At 46.6% G+C, this 15,421-nt stretch overlaps 1 protein-coding gene across 8 annotated transcripts in view; it reads left to right on the forward strand.

Annotated features, from left to right (window-relative positions):
* The window catches only part of Zdhhc14 (zinc finger, DHHC domain containing 14), a 261,330-nt gene that overhangs the window by 150,502 nt on the left and 95,407 nt on the right, over nt 1-15,421 (forward strand). For all 8 annotated transcript variants that reach the window (XM_006523214.3, XM_006523215.3, NM_146073.3 and 5 more), the window contains exon 2: nt 4,840-5,000. In XM_006523214.3, coding sequence (XP_006523277.1) covers nt 4,840-5,000 — 161 coding nt within the window. The remainder of the gene's footprint in view (nt 1-4,839; nt 5,001-15,421) is intronic.

The raw sequence follows: 15,421 nt of genomic DNA on the forward strand, positions 1-15,421 counted from the left end.
TTCTACCTGTTCCTGGCGGCCTTTCCTTCTCTACAGTGTACAGGGTGACACTTTGTACACAGCTATTTGTGCACCTGTCTCATCATAGCAGGAGTCAGACAGCTCTCGATGCTGTTCATGACTGGAGTAAAGACATCTCATCATTTTAGCATTTGTTTTGTCTGGTGCCAAATTAGCTAATATCTTTTATGTTCCAAAAAACCCCGGATGCTTTCAGAGTCTCATTCCCCGACTCCCCAGCCCGTCTTCTCCTGTCACTTTCCAATTGAGCTTTATGAAGACGAAGATGCCTGTCTCCTGTTCTCTGTGCTGCCCTGGGCTGTATGTAGGTCACAATTCCGGAGACAGAAATAGGACTCCAAATGGTGTTTATGTCTCTGGCAGCTGTATCATCATCTTGTATGAAATCCAGGCCCTCGGAGGCGGAGGCGGAGGCAGAGGTGGAGGCTACACACACCGCAGATGGTGTTCAGTGGAGCTCAGGGCACTGCTGCTCAGAATGTGAAGAGGCTGTTTGTCTCCGAGAGGTCTGAGCTTGGACTGAGAATTTCTAAGCTGCTCGTAGTGGTTTGGCTGTTGAACCAGTGCTGCCAGTTGCCATGGGTTGGCAAGCGGCCCATCCAGCCTCATTGCTCCTGGAGTTCCATGTTCACAGTCACAATCAAAGGCAGAGTCTGCTTACTGCTTTTCATCACCAGGACTATAGATGCTCTCAGCTTCTTCTGAACTTCAGTTGAAAGCTGTCTCTCTTGCACAGATGCCATCATTTAGAAGCAGGGATCCTATAGCTTTGATAAAGAGGTTACGGGGACTTCCCAAGAGAACTTAGCACTGTCCTTGGGAAAGAGGACAGCTGTCACCAGGTGCCCACTATCTCATTAAGCTGAGCTGACTTAAAGACCTGATCCCAAAGTGCCTGGCAAAGGATTACACGGTGTGTACCTGACACACAGTAGTTCAATGAGCTATGGAATATTCTCTCCTTGTCTTCTCCGAGGAAGCCACGCAGAAGGACAGCTTCTCATCTCCCACATAAAGGGGCTTATAGGCCTCAGCATAAAAATTGCAATAATAATATATATCCATTTTCACCCAAATTCACCTATAAGTATTCATTCCATCTTATCTCCCTATGCCATACTTTCCCTAAACTATTTGAAAGAAGACTGCGTATCTCATGAGACCTTATTCCTGAATATGCAGTGCACGTTTCCTAAGAACAAGAACCTCTCATGGAATGGACACATGCAGTCAGCGTTGGCAAGTTCTAACACAGGTCTGCTCTGGTTGGACTCACCATGGATAGTTTATTTCTGGTGGCCACACACTGGCACATTTTCATGGCTTACCACAACACAAGGTTGCTTTGTAAATGACAATAAAAGAAATGAAGCCAGCATCTGGATGATAAGAAGGCTATCAAGTCTGAGTCCCTTCTCTATCACTCCCCAGCTGCTGTCACAGTCCGAGGTCTAGACTTGAAGTAATTGAATTTAGGTGCCTCATGGACATGCTAAACATGCCCCCTGTGGTGGCTGGTTTTGACACAATGTTGGCTCTATTGGGAAGAGAGTCTCGATGAGACATTGTCTACATTAAATTGGCCCATGGGCCTTCCTGTTGCCTGGAAGGGATTTCTTAATTGAATTAATTGAAGCAAGAAGACCTACCCTATATGTGGGTGTGCTTCCCCTCAGCAGCATGCATGAATTCGTGTCTGTCTGCTCTTGACTATGAACGTAATATGACTAATTGTTTCAAATTCCTGCTACCTTCTTGTCCCCATCACAATTGGCTATAACCTGCAATTGTGAGCCAAATAAACCCTTTCTTGTTTCGGTTGTTTGTGTCGGCGTATTTTTATCACAGCAACACAAACAAAACTAAAACACCCCCCAAAAAGTATTATCCGCCAGAACCTCTCACACATGTGGGCTCAAATTCTGTTGGTTGTTTCATAGTCAGTCTCTAACAAGAAAACAGTCATTTCTGATGAGACATCTTCATGTCTCAAGTAGAAATATAAGTTCCATGCTAGACCCTGGACCCCAGGCCCACACACAAAGGAAAGGGTGGGGAGGGGGCATCTCAGTAGATCTGCATACCAGGAAAAAGATTCTCTCTGCATTCTCAGGATTATAAGAAGACTGCTGTTTGCTTGGTTGTAGAGTCCCTCTCTCCTTAAACATTGAACTTGAAGCTTTTCACTGCTTACTATCACGAAATCAAATGTCTTGGGAAAGGTGGAAGTTCACTCATAGGTATTGATGATGCCAGTTTTTCCTGAACACTCAGGAGAGAAGCACAGAGCCCTTTCATGCACGGCAAATAACAACCAAAATGAAAATACATTTCTTGTGATGCGAATGCATGTTTTTTTCCCAAACGGATATTCTTGTCAAGTTCATGATGCTATTACAGAATGTCGGAGACTGAATAATTTGCAAAGAGCATAGGTTCATTTCTGACGGTTCTGGAAGCCAGAAAAGCCAAGGTCAAGGGGGCCTCCTTGTATTCAATTGTATTGCCTCTTGTATTGAAGAGGCAATCAAACGAGGCGGAACTCAATTTTACAGTAAACACATTCTTGAAGCATGGAACGTCTGCTGGCAGCATCAGTCTGTTTGTAGGAACATTTCCTTGGACTGACTTGTTAATCAAAACCCCCGAGTCACAGGACAGTCACTTTGGAGATTATGTTTCTGACATGCTAACTTTGGGGCACAGTCACCCCACTCAGGAGCTCCTCAAGGTCAGAGTTTCTTAGATTTTTTTTAAAGCAAAGTCCTTTGTATCCTCACACTCTCACTAACAAGTTCACTCTCTGAGGATGCTCATAGCTTGCCTGGAGTTGGTACAACAATAACAATGCTCTGTGTTTTGATTGTTTTGAATCCTGTGAAGAAACATCACAACTGGATGTCAACCGAGCTGGACGTGACATAGCACTGTTTTGGGTTGTGGTTTTGCTTTGCTCTGTTTCTGCCTCAGTTGATAGGGGTGGTTACAGAGGTACCAGAAATGCTCCAGGTGTTGTGTCTAGTCAGGTGGCTTTCCTAAAGACAACTCCACATGGCCAGCAGGGATTCAGCCCCCATTACTACTACATCTGGGACTGTCCTACCACCTTCTTAAAGCCATGGGGCATCTCTGGGCTTCTTCGGTGCAAAAGATTCAGAAAAGCCTTTGCTCCTTTAGCAAAGGGGTTCTTGTGATGTGGCCCTTAAGAGCCAGCTCTTAGCAGTATCCCTTGGGAATCCCATCAGAGGCCACAGTGGGATGCTAGTACCCAGATGGGCACCACACCCCCATCCACAGCTTGTTCCCAGCAGAGCTTGCTTCCTTCTTCTCTAGCTAAACAGCCAGACTCTGCTTCTGAGGACCAGCTAAGAGTCCTCTCCCACCAGGCAATTCGATCCATGGTGCCATTTGTATTTCTTCCACACTCATGACAACATTTAATGCAGCCACAAGAGACCAGTGGTAGCCATGGAAGACCTTGTCTTTTACCAAATTCCAGGCATTGAGCTAGCTCTTTCCTCTTCCACTAGCCACCTCTGTGATGCCAAGGGTCCATGTCAGCAGGCCAAGAGCCCAGTGCTTAGACCTACCCAGCCATACCACACTACACCACAGGAAGGGGACAAGGGTCAGGTGCTAGGTCTCAGGCACAAACTTTAGTCTGCCCAAGTCACTCCTCCTCTGCTGCCTCCGTTCCTGCAGCATATGCTCTACTGTCCAACATCAAGCAGGGTTTCCCAGAACTAAGGGTGGAATAGTGATGAGCATCTGGTGTTCCAGGTACCTGAAACAGGAGATGAATGTGATCCAGGGTCTGGAGCCCAGACTGGGGAGCCCTGTCTCTTAAAGACAAACAACTCAGAAGTAACAGGAGCTGAACTATACTCACGAGTTGATCATTCAGATGCTTGCTGGGAAAGCCTGGGATTGGTGTCACTCAGCCAATGAGTCTCCTTCCCTGCCCTCCAGAAACATCCATGCATGTTCATTTCCGTGACATAGCACTACCCTCTTTTGGACAAACCCCACAATACTGACAGATGATTCTTTAGTGTTTGCAAGTGAATGCATGTTACGCTGCTCAAAGGTTCCTGAGTTGTTTCACCCTGGTGGGTCCAATAGAGGTGTCTCTAAATCTGTATCCTCTTCCGTGGTTCTGGAGAGGGGTGGGGCAGTGGACCATGGGTGTTTACAATGCAAAGGGCTCGTGTATATTTATTCAAATTCCAGACATTCTACATCGATTATAAAAGCAGGATTTTTTTTTTTTCTGCCTGGCTAGCATCTCTCTTATGGGGCTGTCATGGTGGGTGGGAGGGGGGAGTTGTCACAGACAGCACTACAGAACCACCCCAAATCTATACTTTCTTCTTTAAAATTCTAATTCACCTCTTCTGTGGGTATATGTGAGTGCGAGCCTGGATGTGCACATGCCACGGCGCATGCGTGGAGACCTCACAAGGACGGCCTGGGGTTTTGTTTCAAGCTGCTCACTTTATTTGAGACAGGGTTCCTTTATTAGTTCAGGGCTGAATATGCCTGACTACCTGGCCAGTGAGCTTCTGGGAAGTCTCCTGTCTCAGTCTCCCTTCTCTCTGTAGGAGTTCTGGGATTACAAACGCGCGTGCTACTGCATGCATGCTGAGGCTCTGAACTCCCGTTCTCACGCTTGTCAGACAAGCTCCTCACACGAGCCTCATTCCCCTGCCCAGACATTCTCAGTACAGATGTGTTTAAATAGAAATCAGTCTCCCTCATCTGGCTGTGGATCCTAACATTGTGATTCATTTCTCCTTTCTCTCTGCACCCTGCTGGCAGCTGTCGGTACCTGGCAGAGAAGATCACCCCTGCCATCCCCGTGGTCGGTGGCATCCTGTTCTTCTTTGTGATGGGGACACTGCTTCGGACCAGCTTCAGTGACCCGGGAGTCCTCCCTCGAGCCACTCCTGATGAAGCCGCTGATCTGGAAAGGCAAATAGGTAACACTGAAGCTCTGCTTTTAGCCTTCGGCCACTCCCCATCGGTCCAAGCTCCAAAGCTGGGGACAGGCTGAGGTGCTTGAGCAGCGGGCAACGGGGCAGGGCTCTGGCTGGCATGAAGAGTGGTGGGGAAGGAAGGAGCCATAAGAGAGGACCTGAGTAGAAGGTTGGGATGACCCAAGATACAATTTGCAAAACACAAGAAAATCAAGAAGAGGGAAGACCAATGGGTGGATACTTCATTCCTCCTTAGAATAGGGAAAAAAAAATAGCCATGAAAGGAGTTACAGAGACAAAGTTTGGAGCTAAGATGAAAGGATGGACTATCCAAAGACTGCCCCACCTGGGGATCCATCCCATAATCAGCCACCAAACCCAGACACTATTGCATATGCCAGCAAGATTTTGCTGAAGGGACCCTGATATAGCTGTCTCGTATGAGGCTATGCCAGTGCCTGGCAAATACAGAAGTGGATGTTCACAGTCATCTATAAAATGGAATACAGGGCCCCCAATGGAGAAGCTAGAGAAAGCACCCAAGGAGCTGAAGGGGTCTGCAACCCTATAGGTGGAACAACAATATGAACTAACCAGTACTTCCAGAGCTCATATCTCTAGCTGCATATGTAGTGGAAGATGGCCTAGTCGGCCATTACAGGGAAGAGAGGCCCCTTGGTATTGCAAACTTTATATGCCCCAGTACAGGGGAATGCCAGGGCCAAGAAGTGGGAGTGGGTGGGTAGGAGAACAGGGCAGAGGGAGGGTATAGGGAACTTTCGGGATAGCATTTGAAATGTATATAAAGAAAATATCTAATAAAAAAAGAAAGTGAATAGAAATAAATATGAGAAAGAGATGTACAGGGGAGAGAACAGACAAACATGGGGAGTGGGGAAATTGGAAAGGTGAGTGATGTCAGTCATGTTATATACATATATAAAATTGTCAAGAGGATAAATTAGTATAAATAATTTTTAGTAATAACAAACTATTTATTAAATTAAAAAAAAAAGAAGAAGGTTGGGATGAGAACTGGTTGAGGTAAGACCCAGGGTGCTGCAGTGCCGAGGCAGGGGCTGTGCCACTATGCAAGAAGGCCCCCAGCCAGCAAGGTTTCCAGGTGCTTTTCTGAAACTCAAGCGTCCAGTTCTGGTCCGCTCCAGAACCTCAGTGGTTATGGCTTCTCTGTGGCTCACGGCAACTCCCCTAGTGTCCATCATAAAAGCTAAGTAGTTTGGTTACTTTTCTCCTTGCTGCCACAAAATATCTGTCAACGGAATTTAAAGAAGGAGGGGTTGACTTTGACTCACTGAGGGTTGTTACAGAGTTTCTATTGCTGCAGCTGAACACCATGACCAAAAAGCAAGTTGGGGAGGAAAGGGTTTATTCAGCTTGCACTTCCACATTGCTTTCTGTTGATCCGCAAAGGAAGCCAGGACAGGAACTCAAACAGGGCAGGAACCTGGAGGCAGGAGCTGATGTGGAAGACAAGGGGAAGGGTGCTGCTTACTGGCTTGCTCTTCATGGGTTACTCAGCCTGCTTCCTCATAGAACCTAGGAGTACAGCCCAGGTTGGGCTGGGCCCTCCCCCACTGATCACTAATTTTAAAAAAATGCCCTATGGTTGGATCTTAAGGAGGCATTTTCTCAATTAATATTTCCCCCTTTCAGATACCTCTATTTTGTGTGTCAAGTTGACCTAAGACTAGCCAGCACAAGGGTACATCCATCATAGTGGCAGGAGCCTGAGGCAACTGGGCATAGATCATATTGAATCAGCTATTGAGAAACAGAGATGAATGCTGGTATTCACCTTGATTTCCTCGATTCATTCAGTCCAGAGCCCCAGCCCACAGAACAGCACCATATAGTGCTAAGGAGGCATCTTTCTACCATAATTAATCCACCCAAGAAGATCCCAAAGACTTGTCTCCTAAGTGATTCCAGACCCTATCAAGTTGATGATCAATATTAAGCCACCCTGCAAGGCAAAGTTATATGATAGACTGTCTTATTTATACAGCCTAGGGCCCAGGGTTTCTTTCCTTTACACACCATAGCAGTATGTACCAGTAGCATGTGCTAAAATTAATAGCTTTGTTTTCCTTAGAAACTAAAGCCTGAAGTTAGAATTTACAGAAATCTAGTTTGAAATTTTAAAGCAGATCCTGATGTCTTCACACAACAAACTTTAGAAGTATCGGGAACCTTTTCTAGATAGTAAATGCTGGGTGTGTCTTGTGGGTGTACAGCTTTGCTAGTGCGCACCAGTGGTGGTGACTCAGAGTGAAGATATCAAATAGGGCTGCAAAAACCGGCAGAGTTTCTCTCCTGGCTCCCCTCATAGCCTCTGCTCAGGCAACACGGGCTTGCTTTGCTATGGTACAAGCAGGTGCAGGTGTGGCCCAGAAATGGTCTTTCATTTCCCATGGTTGCTGTAGAGCTGTATCTTCCTCTCTGCCTTCGCTCCAGCCTTCATGCCTCTCATCCCTTTGTGGCCCTCACAGGAGGCAGTCTTCTCACTGGGAGGAGGAGTTGCCTCCTGATGCTCTGTGGACATCTTGTTTCCTGAGTAGAGATGGGGGTTGGGAGACTCAGGGGAAAGAACACCTTTCTCTGGCCTCTGTGTCTTGGGGCTCCAGGACAGGAAGTGCTCGTTCATTACTGAGAGCCTTTATTTTATGGTTGGTCATTTTTTAGGCCTGGTAATGGCTTTCATGGAACGTGCTCATATCTACGTAATTCTGTGATGATAAGGTTCTTATTGCTCTCTTTTACAAGTGGGGAGGGCATACCCTTCAAACAGGAGCTTCAGTAAGAGGAAGTGCAGAGCTAAAGCCAGGGCTTCGGGTTCCTGCCCCTAGTTCCTTACCATTCCTTGTATCCCTGAGGAGAGGATAAAGTAGGCCAGTTCTCTTGAGGAGAAGACTGGATTTGTAGTCTGGACCATTTCACATCAGCATGCATCTGGAAAATCCTCTGCTTAGTGCAAAGCCACGGAAGGTGACACAGAGTGTACTGTGATCCCCAGAGGCCACTGCAGGAGTCTCTTCCAGAGCAGTGCTGTTAGGGTTGGGTGTTCTGCCTTCCTTGTAGCTCGGGCTCCATTGGGAGTACGATTGGATTTCTCTGCTATAAATGCAGACTTTCAGAGGCACGGTATGTTGAGGCTCAGGTATCTTTTAAATGAACTCTGACCCATGACCCCAAAGGCATAGACTCTATGAGAGGGAGACTGAGGAATAGATAGGCCCAAGCAAGACTTGATTTCTCCTGGAGGGAAAACAGCCGACTGGAAAGCTGAACACAACTCCAGAAACGGACATTGGAATTCATCAGGCTGGAAGCAGGTTGGGGAAAGCCTGGCTATTTATGGCAGTCATGCCGCCTGCTTGTGTCTCAGTGCCCCAGTGTTGGAGGTAAAGGTGAGGAAATCCTGCCTGCACCTGCTAAGCCAGGAACACCTACATTTCCCTCATAGGAATGGCCTCAGCTCCAAGTGGAGCACCCAAGATATCAATAAGCAAGTTTTTATCTTAAAAAACTAGAAAGGCAGAGCAAACTAAACTCAAAGCAAGCAGCTTCAGAGCTGGGGGTGGGGATTCGTCAAGTTTAGACAGGAAACCAATAAAGTAGAATAGAGGAAAATGAAATCAATGGGGCTACGCATCCGTTCTTTGAAAAGATCAACAAAATTAGCACATCTTTTTGTTTCCTGGTGAGTCAGACAGACATACATACAGGCAGGTAGACAGATTTCCACAGATGGTGTATAAGAGCTGGGAATGCATGAAAAGAATCTTAACACTCTCTGTCATTAGGGGGGGTGTGACTCAAAATGACAGTGACATTCCCAGAATTCCCAACCCTGGGATGACCTCGGTTAAAAAAAAAAAGTTAAGGCTATGAAAAACCTAAAATCATCTCATCGCCAGTGGTGACGTTTTGAAAACCAACGCCTCAAAAATCTTGAAAAAGCTGAACACAGTTACCACATGATGCAGGGAGTCCACCCCTCAGTATATAGCCAAGGAAAATAATAGAATCCACTTCCTCACAAAGACTTGCTATACCTGGTGACCAACAACAGAGCAGAACCCACAGGTCCATCATTTTGTATATCTGCACAATAGAATCCTATTAGCAATTTTTTAAAAAGTCACACATTATTATGGGTTACACAGATGAACCAAGAGCACAGTGCTAATCGAAAGAAGCCAGGCATACAAGGCTCTGTTTACATCATAACAGCTAGAAGACAAATCTCTAGAAACAGCAAACAGAACAGTAAAATCCTGGGGTAAGAGTGCAGGTTAATTATACCCTCCGTGAGGTGACAAATTCAGCCTAAAATTAGGCCAAGGTGACGGCTGCACGAGGCGGTAAATCCACTAGGAATTGTGGGTTGCAGACTTCAGTGGGTCAGTGTTGTAGTTTGTAATTGCACTTTAATTGTGTGATTTTTTTTTTTAAGGGAAGGAGAGAGAATGCAGAGAGGGAAGAAGGCGGCACTGGGATGTGGGTTGTCCTCTGCCTTACGCATTCCCTGGCTATGTGACTTTACATCAGAGCATGTTTTCCTCAGCTTGTACCCCAGGTTTTGACTATACAGTAGGGCAATGGCGTGCATCTTGTGAGGTTCTTGCCAGGACCCTGACCCTCAGCAGATGATGTCACCCGTCTTTCTTCAAGTCTCCTCTTTTTTTCACCCAGTAATGTCTTTACCTTCCACAAACTTGAGCTCTCATCAGAGGCTCCCAAAGTGCAAAGGGAAGGAATTCACACACGGGCAGAGCTGGGGACTCCCAAACCTGAAGGGCTTCATTCATAGTTTTCTCCCTCATCACTGTGACTCTTGCTGAGAACTCCTGTATGCTACTTGGCTTTTGAAAATAAGACTTTTGTTTCAATGAAACCTTAACATTTGTTTTGCGCTACCTGGTGGGAGAAAGAAAATGAAAATTTTGCTTTAAAAGAAATTATTGTCATTATTAAGGCTATTAATTCTAATTACCTGTTTATAACATGTTCATAGAAAAGCTTGTTAAGAGCTACATGAGAAGTTTATTGAGGGTTTGCCAAGGATTGGAACAGCCATGCTCCGCCCTCTCACCCCCAGGCTTCTGCAGAGGCAGGGGTGTTTAGGGGGAGGGCTTCAGAGCCTGCTCTGAGACCCTTGAAAATGCCACAAAGTTCCTTCTTCATAAAAATGTCCCCAATAACATAGGTCACAATCAAGAGACATTAAGGGGCATCAGGGGTCCGAGGAAAGTCATGTGAAGGTCAACACAGCTTCCCTGGAAACCTCACAGCTTCGGTTCATCCAAGAACAATCAGTACCAGGTGAGCGATTTGGGATTAGAAAACAAGGAACGGCTGAGACACGGCCCTACAGATCTCAGATAAAGCAACTCATGTGTACTAGGCGCAGACCTTCCTCCCTGGGGTGGAAAGAGAGGCCTGCTCAGGCCCAGTCCTATAGTCCCTAGAGTCATCTCTCTGCAATCCCAGGGCTGCCAGGACCAGGAACATCCTGGTAGAGGGCAGGTGAGGGCCAGCCTGTGAACCTGACCTCTTTGACTCCCAAAGCCAGATGAAGACATTCTTCCTGGGGCACAGTATCCTGAATATTAAATGTGAGGTCAAACCAGTGCTGAATGCCAGGCGGAGGGGGGGGGGGGGGGATGGAATCTAAGGAAGTCGGTGGGTTTTAATGCATCCCAGGACTGGGGATATAGCTCGGCTGTAGAGCGCTTGCTTAGGTTATATGATGTCTGGTGGAGGCAGATGATGCGGGAGGAAGAGGAGAGGTGGGGGAAGCTTCACCTGTCCCCTGCTGGGATCCGATCAAACCTGTCCTCTCTCCCCATTTCTCTCTCCCTGCCATCTTTCTTTCTCCATCTTCTCCTCCCAACTCCCTTCGCCTTCATTTGACCAAACCATGCATCAAGTTTTATCTCTGTGGGTGAAAATGTTAGGAAGTGCAGTACGGCATCCTGAAGCAGGAATCCTCAGCTGGTCAGTAGCCCAGTCCCACGCCCTCCTGGGTGAGGTCCCAGAGTTTCCTAGGATCATGACTATGGCTTGCTGGAGTTGTTCTCCAATGACATTGTTAGTCTGTGTATGACAGAAACGTTTTCCCTGGAGTTTAATGGCACGAAGGGATTTCGCTAAAGAAAATCACTTCTGCAGTAGGGACGCAGCTCAGTTGCAGGCTGCACTCTATTCTGCAGTAGGGACGCAGCTCAGTTGCAGGCTGCACTGTATCGTGTATGTGGCTGGGTTCCATCCCCAGGACTGGGGCAGGATGTTTCTGGGAACACTGTTTGCCAATTAAAGACTTCAGCCAATTTTCTCTATTGCCATTGAGCTGATTCCAGGGCTTTTCTTTTCAATTTTATTTTATTAAAGCTATTTTATTGGAGTAATTCCTTTTCTGCCTAAAATTCAAAATGAAATTTTTATCAAGGCTCTTAAATACTGTGAAACACCCATTGTAACTTTCAGAATTATTCCTTTTTTAAAAGTGTGCATATGTGTATGTGTGTGTGTGTGTGTGTGTCAGAGCACATATCTCAATCATCCTTTACCTTATTTTTTAAATCAATCTCACTGAATCACTGAACCAGAGCTGGCTAATTTGGCAGGTCTGGCTGGCCAGCAATCTACCTGCTCTGATTTTTCTGTACACTAACTATAAGCGTGAACCACCATGTACCACCATGAACCATCATATACCACCATGTACCACAATGCACCATGCACCACCATGCACTACCATGCACCATTATGCACCTTCATGTACCACCATGCACCATGTACCACCATGCACTACCATGCACCACCATGCACCACCATGCACCACCATGCATCATCATGCACCACCATGCACCATCATGCACCACCATGTACCACCATGCACCACTATGTACCACCATGCATCACCATGCACCACCATGCTCCACCATGCTTCACCATGCATCACCATGCACCACCATGCACCACCACGCACCACCAAGGACCACCATGCACTAGCAGGCTTGGCCTCCCCTCCCTCAGTTTTTCTTTTTGTTTGTTTACCTTTTTTTAGGAAGTCAGGTGACTAACGTAGGGCTGACGAAATCATGTGTGCCTCCTGAGAGTAGAAGTCCTCACTCAGCCTATGCCTGTCAGCTTCATGACCTTTCACCTGGGTGTTGGTGATCTGAACTCGGGGCCTTAGCTTATATTGCACTTTAAGCACTGAGCCATCTCCAGAGCCCCAGAACTGCTATTTCTACAGGGACGAGCTTTATTCATGATTTAAAAAAATTTTGTTTGTTTTCTTTTTGTTTGTTTGTTTGTTTGTTTGTTTTCGAGACAGGAACTCACTCTGTAGACCAGGCTGGCCTCGAACTCAGAAATCTGCCTGCCTCTGCCTCCCGAGTGCTGGGATTAAAGGCATGTGCCACCACTGCCCGGCGATTTAATTTTTTTATGGTGTGATTGGAGGGCTTTGGAGTTCTTTTTAGCCACCCTTCAGTTTCCTTTGGGGATGATTAGATATATTGGTGACATCTACCACGAATCTGGTCTAAACATGCTTGCTTCACTCGTGCTTATTTTTTTGCATAGTGACTACTCTATTGGCTGTGATTGATCTGCAGTGAAATCTGCTACACCGTATGCCGGTGCTCTGTGTACTGAGTACCAGTTATTCTTACTGTTACAGAGTCACAGATTGGCAGGCTCCAACTGGCAGGTGTCATAAGTGAGTGTTTTGACAATCTTTCACCAATCTTAGAAGACAAGGGATTTTTTTTTTTTTTGTTTTTGTCTTCTTTTGTTTTGGTTTGGTTATTTTTGTTTTGGTTTGTTTTTTGTCTATCTCCTCAGGTCTTCCTAATGACCCCCTAGGCCCCACAAACATTCGACAGGTCCCTAAGCTCTTTCCAGAATGAAGTTACGCCTGTCTCTAAGGCTCCTTCTGCCTCCCTCATTCTTTCCAACCTGCTGGTCTCTGCCCAGCTCTTGTCAGGATCTTTAGGGTACCAGCTGGAAAACTTTCAGACTGTCATCTACATACCAACTCAAGCACTTACCTGGGCCCAGCAGCTAGAACATCCTTTGTGCTTATCCCGAGTCTTTGTGTATTGCCCGAGCTTTTGTCCCCGCCGGCAAGAACACACTCAGGACAACCGGAATCTTCTGCGGCAAAAAGCTTTATTGCTTACTTATCAGGAGGGAAGACCCCGAACGAGGAAAATGGCGCTGCTTATATAGCCCGCAGCGTGACGTTTCAGCACCTGATGTGGCGTGACAGCTCCTGACTCGTTGCTCGCCCATCACCCCATTACTACAGAGATGGGCAGTGACTAGGTGTGAGTTCACTCTTGCACTTGCGCATAAGGCTTGTTTACTAGTTAGGCACAGTGGAAGCCAGCGCCATCTTATAATGGCGATTGCTCGCGGCACGGCTCTCCACATTTGTGCAGTTGGCTCCCTGGCCCTGGTGATCAGGCGGGTGATGCTCTTGCATCTTTCTCATTACCTGATTGTCTCCTGGAGGCAGCATGCTGGGTTTTCCCACGTAGATCTCTGCTCCTACAGCAGCTATCATTTCCAGCTGACACTAACATCCCTGCCTTATGTGTGAGAAGAATAAAGTGATTTGCAGAAGGAGGTCATTTGGCCAGGACCGTGAGACCAGTGCAGGTTCATAAGTCACCCCTCCCCTACACTCTTAGCTGCTTCCGAGTCCTGCCGCCATCTTGAAGCCAAGAGCCAGGCTCAGGTGGGACATTTCTGGACTCAGAATACAAAACATTTCCCTTTCTACTGGATTCCATTCTCTTTCTTCCCAGACTGGCACCATCACCCAGCCCTGGCCTTCCTGTCTCCTGAATTGACTTTCTCCATCCTATCTGCCACTCAGACATGGGCACTGGATTGGCATCTCATAGCTCCGAAAGCCCTACACTAAGTGGGCAGAGAATGACATGCTGCAGACAGATTCCAGACATATTACCATCTGGGAGCTGCCTAAGAATCCTAGCTGTGTTATGTGGTAGTTATGTCCCTGCTGTGTATATGTTTAGTGGTGTTTGTATGGTGCTTAAGCAAGGTAGAGCCAGGGAGCCTGCCATATCTGAAAGAGTTTCTGGGAGAGACAAAAGGATGCTTTTGAAGAAAACAACATCCTAGGAAGAAAAGAGGGGGAAACTACATTCCTTGTTTTAGTGGAAATTCTAGAATAATCTACTAAGTACAGATGCCAGTCTCCTACACGAATGCAGGGCAGAGGCTCAGAATGTCAAAATTCTTGATTGTCTCTCAGCAAATCCCAGAGCTGGGAACCAGATGTCACAGCTCAAGAGTGCAGCATTTGGGGTAACTACCACAGGATCTTAACAGTCTAGTTCTAGGGAAGGAAGGAGTAATAATTTTATCATAGGATTTGGAAGGATGTGTGGTTTTCATCCAGGGCATTGCAGAAGCCTGCAACATTTCTTCCTCCTATAGACAGTCAATAGCATGGGACAGAGCAAGCACTATATTGAGCTCTCTGTCTGAAGCACATCCCCTTTGCTGATTTTGAAGGTTGTTCTGTGTAAGGAGCACAAGGGGTGGCGACTTCTACTGGTTGCTACAGAAAGCCATCTGCCAGCTCGTCTCTTTTAATGGGGATTTGTTATGCAATCATCTTCTTCATCCTCCAGATAGCTTTGTATGTCAGAAAGCAAGTTGCCATTCCCTCCAAGGAGAGTATGAGGCAAGGGGCTCTGCTTAAATAAATGAGATTACACTTTGTTTCTCACACTGACCTGAGCTAAGATGTCCAAAGCCCTCAATCTACATAGATATTCCAATAGTTACAGTGTCCCTATCCTAAATCAATGGTCTGTCTCTCCCTCCCCTCCCCTCCCCTTCCCTCCCCTCTCGTCCTTTCCCGTCCCCACCCCTCCCCTCCCCTCTCTTCTCTGATAGTAGAACTAGGGCCTCACACAGCTGGCCAGATGTTCAAACACAGAGCTTCATCCCCAGAATGGTTTTTACTTTTTTGAGTCATGGTCTCAACAAAGTCACCCTGGGTAGCTTTGAACTCTGAAGTCCAGGCTGGCCTTGTACTTATCACCTTTCTGCTTGAGCCTCCTTAGCAGCTGGGATTACAAACCTGAACCACCAATCCTAGACTGAATCTCTCTCTTAATAGAGATTGAGATTTCTCTCACACCCAGGCCCCTGTGTATAGATGGCATTCTTCAGAGTGGATTGCCCAACTCCTCTGTAAAAGCAATATTAGTTCATATTGGGTAAGGCGAAGACTCTCTCGGTCTCACTAAGCCAAATTCACTGTCTTGACAGGTAGTGTGAAGTCATCTCAGTGTGGTCACTCAGCAATGCTGACACGCTTTGCCAAACAACAGAAGCATGTCATAAAC

The sequence above is a fragment of the Mus musculus genome, chromosome 17, assembly GCF_000001635.26.
Source record: "Mus musculus strain C57BL/6J chromosome 17, GRCm38.p6 C57BL/6J".
In the NCBI taxonomy this organism is placed as follows: domain Eukaryota; kingdom Metazoa; phylum Chordata; class Mammalia; order Rodentia; family Muridae; genus Mus; species Mus musculus.